This window comes from Penaeus chinensis, chromosome 26 (genome assembly GCF_019202785.1).
Source record: "Penaeus chinensis breed Huanghai No. 1 chromosome 26, ASM1920278v2, whole genome shotgun sequence".
Classification (NCBI taxonomy): domain Eukaryota; kingdom Metazoa; phylum Arthropoda; class Malacostraca; order Decapoda; family Penaeidae; genus Penaeus; species Penaeus chinensis.
The window spans coordinates 17,981,834-17,989,333 of NC_061844.1; the positions used below are offsets into that span (position 1 = coordinate 17,981,834).

The window sequence follows — 7,500 nt, forward strand, 5'->3', positions numbered from 1 at the left end:
CTCTCTCTCTCTCTCTCTCTCTCTCTCTCTCTCTCTCTCTCTCTCTCTCTCTCTCTCTCTCTCTCTCTCCCTCTCCCTTCTCCCCCCCCCTCTCTCTCTCTCTCTCTCTCTCTCTCTCTCTCTCTCTCTCTCTCTCTCTCTCCCTTCTCTCTCTCTCTCCCTTCTCTCTCCCTCTCCCTCTCTCCCTTCTCTCTCTCTCTCCCTGTACTTTCTCCCTTCTCTCTCTCTCTCTCTCTCTCTCTCTCTCTCTCTCTCTCTCTCTCTCTCTCTCTCTCTCTCTCTCTCTCTCATTCTCTCCTCAAGATAATGATACAATTATTATGATTATAAAACACATTCATATAAAGAGAATACTTTTTCTTTCAAGTTAATAATTAGTAATTTCTATGTTGACAGGGTCTGTTATAATCTTCATTTTTTCATAATTGGGATAGAAACAGTAACGTTAAAGATGGCAAGGAATGATATTAATAATGGAGATATGCAAATTGGTTGGATATAATGTGAGAATGGTATCATTAGTGTTTTTAGAGGTAATAATAGGAATGATTATAAAATATCAACAACTGCAAGAATAAAAATGATGATAATAATAATATCAATAATAGAATAATAACAATAATAAATTCTGAACAGCAGCAACAACAATAATAATAATAGTAAAAAAAATAGATAACAGCGATAATGATAACGAATAAAAAACACAATTAAATGAAAATCAGCGAACGATGGCCTAACCCCCCCTTCCCCCCTTCCCTCTCCCTTTCACTCCTCCCCCTTCTTATTTCTCCTTAACCCCTCCTTTTACTATCTCTCCTCCCCTCCCCCTTCCCTTTCCCCTCTCCTTTCCCATCTCTTCCTTCTCATCTTCTCATCCCTCTCGCTTCCCATCTCTTCATCCCCCTTCCCTTTTCCCCTCTTCTTTCTCCTCCCCATCTCCCTTCTTCTCCCCTTCCCTTTCCCCTTTCCCCTTCCCTCCCCCTTCCCTTTCCTCTCTTCCTTCTCCTTCCCATCTCCCTTCTTCTCCCCCTTCCCTTCCCCCTCTCCCCTCCCCTCCCCTTTCCTTTCCCCCTCTCCCCTCCCCTCCCCCTACCCCTTCCCCTGTTCTTTCTCCTTTCCATCTCCCTTCCCCCCCTTCCCTTTCCCCTCTCCCCTCCCCCTTCCCCTCCCCCTCCCCCTACCCGTCTCCCAAAGCGAAACAACAGCACAAACCAACACACACAAGGAACCACCTTGCTCGGCTGCTCTGAGGACCTATTTTGGCTTCAATCAATAACGCGATGCCCTTATATAGCCGGTTACACCCCCTCCACCCCCCCCTAGAACGGCCTTCCCCTCCTCCTCCTCCCCACGAACAGTCTACCCCTTCCTCTCCCCTTCCCCTTCCCCCTCTCCTCCCTCCTCCCCACGCTTCCCTCTCTCCCTCTCTCTTTCATCTTCCCTTCCCCTCATGCCTCTCTCCCTCCCTCCCTCTCCATTTCCCTCCTTTCTCTATCCCTTCCTCCATTTCCCTACCGGTTTTAATCCTCCCTCCCCCTCCCCCCCCAGCTAAATACCCTCCCTCCTTGCATTCTCTCTCCCCATACCCCCCCCCCCCCCCCGTCTAAGGGTCGGCTCAGACAGTCCCGTAAGATAAGATGCTGGGGGGGGGGGGGATTTGAAAGATCTAGCTGTCTATCTATCTGTCTATTTAGCTATCTATCAAGCTATCGATTTACCTTCTTGTCTGTCTGTCTGTCCGTCTATCTATCTATCTTTCTGGTTATATTTCTATCTATCTATCTATTTATCTATCTATCTCTCCATTTATCTGTCTGCTGTTTGTTTATGTACCCATCTACCCGTCTGTCCACTTATCTATCTATCTATCTATATGTCTATCTACCTGAAAGCGAAAGAGGGAGAGCGAAGAACAAAGCAAAAAACAACAATAATAAACAAAAAACCAGAGTAATGACAAACACAGAAGAAAAAAGAAGAAAAGGGAAGTGAAAAACAGGAAAAAATCAAGGATGAAGAGAAACCATAATAAAGATGATGATAATGGAAAAAAAACAATAACAGATGAAATACAAGTAGAGATAACAAAGAAAATCACAAAAGAAAACAAAGAAAATTAACAAAGACGGCAATTCAATAAAGCGAATAATAATAAGAATTAAAATATAGACAATAATAATAACGAAAGAGTAAACATCGACAAAATACGTAAAGAAAAAATGAAAATAAACAATAAAAAGATGCTAAAAGTTTTTTTTCTTCGAAAATTCTGAGTAGGCCTGCTCTCTCTCCTCTCCAGTAGGCCTATCGCCGTCTATGTTCTTCCGACCGTTCTCTTAAAATAATGGATTTTTTTCCTTTTTTCTTTTTCTTTTTGAGTTTGTCAAGAGTTAAGATGATGGATGTCTTTGTTGCTATTTTTAGAATGATTTCCTTTTTATTTTTGAATTAGTTGATAGTACGAATTACCCGTTATTGATATTCATTGATAATTATAGAGAAAAATATCTATATCTGTCTCTCTCTCACACAAAAATCACCCCCACCCCCACAATAAAACAAAACAAAAAGAAACAAACAAAAGAGAAACAAAAAACGAAGAGAAAATAAATATTCATTAGACTATGAGAAACAATGAAAACAAACAAAACAAACAATCAAACAATCACAAAAAACAAACCAAAAAAAAAAAAAAAAAATCCCTCAAAACAGAGAAGTCCCCCCTTCCCTCTCCCACATAACCAGATTCCGTAGAGGAGGTCCGTGCCCGACGTCGCTCCTGGGATGATGTTTACCCCCTGCGCCGTGATTGTGTGCAGACTCGCTTTTTTTTCAGTTGCAGTCAAAGAGCCAGAGGGGAAGCAAATAGTGGCTTTGTGCGGGGGGAGAGGGGAGGAGGGGAGGGAAAAGAAGGGGAGGAGGGGGGGGGGAAGGGGGAGAGGGGGGAAGGGGGAGAGGGGAGAAGGGGGAGAGGGGAGAGGGGAGGAGGCGTAGAGAAAGGGGGGAGGGGGGAGAGAAAAGAGGTTGAGGAGGGGGAGAGAAAAGAAGGGGAAGAAGGGGAGAGAGAGGGGGAGGAGGGAGAGAGAGAGGGAGGGGGGAGGGGGAGAGAGAGGAGGAGGGGGGAAGGGGGAGAGGGGAGGAGGGAGAGAGAGAGGGAGGAGGGGGGAAGGGGGAGAGGGGAAGGAGGGGAGAGAAAAGAAGGGGAGGAGGGCGAGATAAAGGGGGGAGGGGTAGAGAAAAGAAGGGGAGGAGGGAGAGAGAGAAATGGGGGAGGAGAGGGGAAGGGGGAGAGGGGGGAAGGGGGAGAGGGGAGGAGGGGAGAGAAAAGAAGGGGAAAGGGGGGTAGGAGGGGAAAGGGGAGAGGAGGAGGAGAATGAGAAGAAGGAGGAGGAAAAGGAGAAAATAGAAGGAGAGGGAGAAAGGAGGAGAGGAGAAAGGAGGAAGAGGAGGAGGAGAAAAGGGGTTTGGAGAAAGGAGGAAGAGGGGGTATAAGGAGGGAGGAGGAAGAGGAGAAAGGGGGTTAGGAGAAAGGGAAACGGGGAGGAGGAGTAGAAAGAGGAAGAGGAGGAGAAAGGAGAGGAGGAGTATAGGAAAAGGAGAGAAGGAAGAGAAAGGGAAGGAGTAGGAGAGAGGGGTGAGGAAGAGGAGGAGAAAAGAGGAGAAAGGGATAGGAGGAGAAAAGAAGAGAAAGAAACGGATAGGGAGGGGGGAAGAGAGAGGAAGGTACAGAATAAAAAATATATATATATATATATATATATATATATATATATATATATATATATATATATATATATAAAGAAGCAAGCCAATCCAGGAGAACAAAGTCTGGCTGGGTTCGTGTGATGGGGAGGAGGGGAAAGGAGGAGAGAAAGACGGAGGAGAAGGGAGGAGGAGGGGGATAGAGGGGGAGGAAGAGGGGGAGGGAGAGGGGGAAGAGAGAGGAGGGAGGAAGGAGGAAAGGAGGGAGGAGGAGGAAGGCGAGAAGACAGAAGAAGGAGGGAAGAGGGGGAGGGGGAGATAGGAGAGAGGAGGGAGGAGGGAGAAGGGGAGGATAGAGGAGGAAGGAAAGGAGTAAGGAGGAGGGAGACGAGAAGACAGGAGGAGGAGGGAAGAGGGGGAGGGGGAGATAGGAGAGAGGAGGGAGGAGGGAGAAGGGGAGGATAGAGGAGGAAGGAAAGGAGAAAGGAGGAGGGAGACGAGAAGACAGAAGAAGGAGGGAGGAGGGGGAGGGTGGAGAGGCTTATGAAAAGAAGAAAGGAAGAAGGGTTTAATGTGAAACAAGAAGCCAGAGGGAAAGCAAACAGTGGCTTTGTGTGGTGGGAGAAGAAAGAGAAATAGGAGGATGAAGAAACAGGAAGGTAAAGACAGAGGAGGAAGAGGAGGAGGAGGAGGAGGAGGAGGAGAACGGGAGGCAAGAAAGAGGGGGGTGAAGATGAGGATGAGGAAGAGGAGGATGAAGATATGGGAAGGGAAAGAAAGAGGAGGAGGAGGAGAACGGGAGGAAGAAAGATGGGAGTGAGGATGAGGATGATGATGAAGAAATAGAAAGTAAAAAAAGGAGAAGAGGAGGAGGAGAACGGGGGGAAGAAAGAGGGGGGGCGAGGATAAGATGAGGAAGAGGATGATGAGGAAATATAGAAAGCGGAGAATAGAGAAGGTGGAGAAAGGAGGGAACAAAGGGTTAATAAGAGAAAGCGAGATAAATACAGGAAGTGAGATGGAACGAAAGGGAAAGAGGAACGGCAGAAGGAAGAATACGTTAGAAGTAAAATAAGAATAAGAAGAAAAGATCAGAAGTGAAAAGAGTGGAAAAGGAAATGAGAAAAAAATATGAAAGAAAATGGAAGAGCGAAATAATGGAACCAGGAGCCAAAGGACATAAAAGGAGCGGGGGTGGGAGGGGGGGGGGTAGAAAGGGAAGAAGAAGAAGATGAAAAAATATCTAGCGTGAGCCAGCGGCCAAGGAACCAGAAGGAAGGGGGGGTGGGGGGAGGGAGGGAGACAAATATTGTCTTCTGGCAGGTGGGGGGGGGGGGGTCTGGGATATGGGGATAAAGGGTGGGGGGGAGAAGGGTAGAGAAAGGGAGAGGAATCAGGTTATTGATAATTTCCGTTTTTTTTTTCATTATTATATTTTCTTAAAAAAAAGTTATTCGGCTTAACTTATTTTCAGCATATTCAAAGCGATACTGGGTAAAGTTTACTCATAAAATGCAAATACCAATTAATTAAACTGGGATTTTTATTAGTACTCCAGCTGTGACGACGTAATCAAATTGAATCACGAAGTCTATGGGAATTTCCGCCACATTTCACTAACTCAATTACCTTGCCTGGATGGTAGATCAAGTTTATAATTTTCTTTTTTCTCTCTCTCTACTGATCTGTCAGAAGATGCAATCTAGTTAAATCCTAAAATTATATTGTTATTTCATATTGTTAAGTTATGAGCCTACACTAAATGTATCAAAGCTTGCCTACACCTGTGCGGTTAGCTAGGGTAGTAAATAAAGGAATAAACTAATATAATAATAATAATAATAATAATAATAATAACAAAAAATAACAATGACAGCGATGATGATAATATTGATGTTAATGATGATGATGTTACTGATGATGATGATGATAATAATGATGATGATGAGAACAACAATAATAATAATAATAATAATAACAAAAAGGCCGGCGGACGTCGAGCGCCGCGCCGCAGCCTTGACCTACAGATCCTACAAGCCGCCCCCTTCCCCTAAGTACTAGGAACAGCTGGAGTCCTAACTTCCCGCGTCCTCGAAACAGCTCGAACTCCCAGACACAAGGATCAAGTACTCGTGCACCTTATCCCACTGAGCCTCCTCCCACAGAAACCTAATGAGAACGAATCAGAAAGGCCGTCGATGTGGTTAAATGGGTCCGTGTTTGTCTCGCAGGCCATAGATCGAGTGTTCGGGTGCTCGAACTGGACCAAAGGTGACGTCAGGAAGGGCACCAAGGCAAGAGCGCCGCTGACAAAAAGGACGAAGAAATAAGGAAATTAATGTATAATGTTGATAATTGATACTGATTAGCCTGTGTTGCCATTCCACGTGGTTATAAACATGGCTGACCAAAAAAAAAAAAAAAAAAAAAAAAAAAAGATGAATAATCGAAAATCGGAAATATTTTCGCGTGTTAAGGCTCAGGAAGATAAAGAAGACAGCATAGGTAGATGAATGAATAGATAAGAAAATATACAAAAAAACAAGAATTAAAAGAATGACTGAAAAAGAATATCCACTACAAATATATAAAATAACCACACAAAAATGATAACTAAATCGAGTTCCTGAAACCACGGGATGAAAATACAATAGTAATAAGGTTAAAAATCACAAAAAATTAACAGTTTCTCGATGTATTTCAGAGAAGGTCAAAATCCCAAGAAAATTCAGCTAAATGAATAATTGATAATTTGAATGGGGTGAATTTTAAGGTTAGATGTACAGAATACGGAAGAGAGAGAGAGGGAGTGAAAAAAGGAGGGAGGGAAGGAGGGAGAGAGAGAAAGAGAAAGAGACAGAGAGAGACAGAGACACAGAGAGAGAGAGAGAGAGAGAGAGAGAGAGAGAGAGAGAGAGAGAGAGAGAGAGAGAGAGAGAGAGAGAGAGAGAGAGAGAGAAAGAGAGATAAAGTGCTAGATAGAAAGATAGATAGATAGATAGATAGATAGATAGAGAGATAGATAGATAGATAGATAGATAGATAGATAGATAGATAGATAGAGAGAGAGAGAGAGAGAGAGAGAGAGAGAGAGAGAGAGAGAGATACAAAATGAGAGAAAGAAAAAATAAAAGCTTAAAGAGAAAGATCTCGCCCCTTAAAAGCGGACCTACTGACATTAATACCAACACTAGGGACAAAAGAGAACGAGGATAAAGAAAAGAAAAATATTCTAAGCTTCAAAGAATGACCAAAAATATTTCACATTGTTAGGAACCATTAGAGAGTGCGCGCTCGTTCACGCTCACGAGGACGGATCTCGCACCTAAAGCCTCTCCCTCTCGCTGGACATACGGACCTCTCTCTCTCTCTCCATCTCTCTTTCTCTCTCTCTCTTCCTTTCTTCCTTTATCTCTCTCTCTCTCTCCCTCTCTTTCGCTTTCTCACTCTATCTCTCTCTCTTCCTTTCTCTCTCTCTCTCTCTCTCTCTCTCTCTCTCTCTCTCTCTCTCTCTCTCTTCCTTTCTCTCTCTCTCTCTCTCTCTCTCTCTCTCTCTCTCTCTCGTTTTCTCACACTCTCTGTCTCTCGCTTTCTCTCTCTCGCTCTCTCTTTATCTCTCTCTCTCTCTCTCTCTCTCTCTCTCTCTCTCTCTCTCTCGCTTTCTCTCTCTCTCTCTCTCTCTCTCTCTCTCTCTCTCTCTCTCTCGCTTTCTCTCTCTCTCTCTCTCTCTCTCTCTCTCTCTCTCTCTCTCTCTCTCTCTCTCTCTCTCTCTCTCTCTCTCTCTCTCTCTCTCGCTTC

At 44.3% G+C, this 7,500-nt stretch overlaps 1 protein-coding gene across 1 annotated transcript in view; it reads right to left on the bottom strand.

The window, feature by feature from the left end:
- The window catches only part of LOC125039040 (gamma-aminobutyric acid receptor subunit beta-like), a 105,213-nt gene that overhangs the window by 97,493 nt on the left and 220 nt on the right, over positions 1-7,500 (bottom strand). Inside the window, exon 2 of the mRNA XM_047632760.1 lies at positions 5,783-5,871. Coding sequence (XP_047488716.1) covers positions 5,783-5,871 — 89 coding nt within the window. The remainder of the gene's footprint in view (positions 1-5,782; positions 5,872-7,500) is intronic.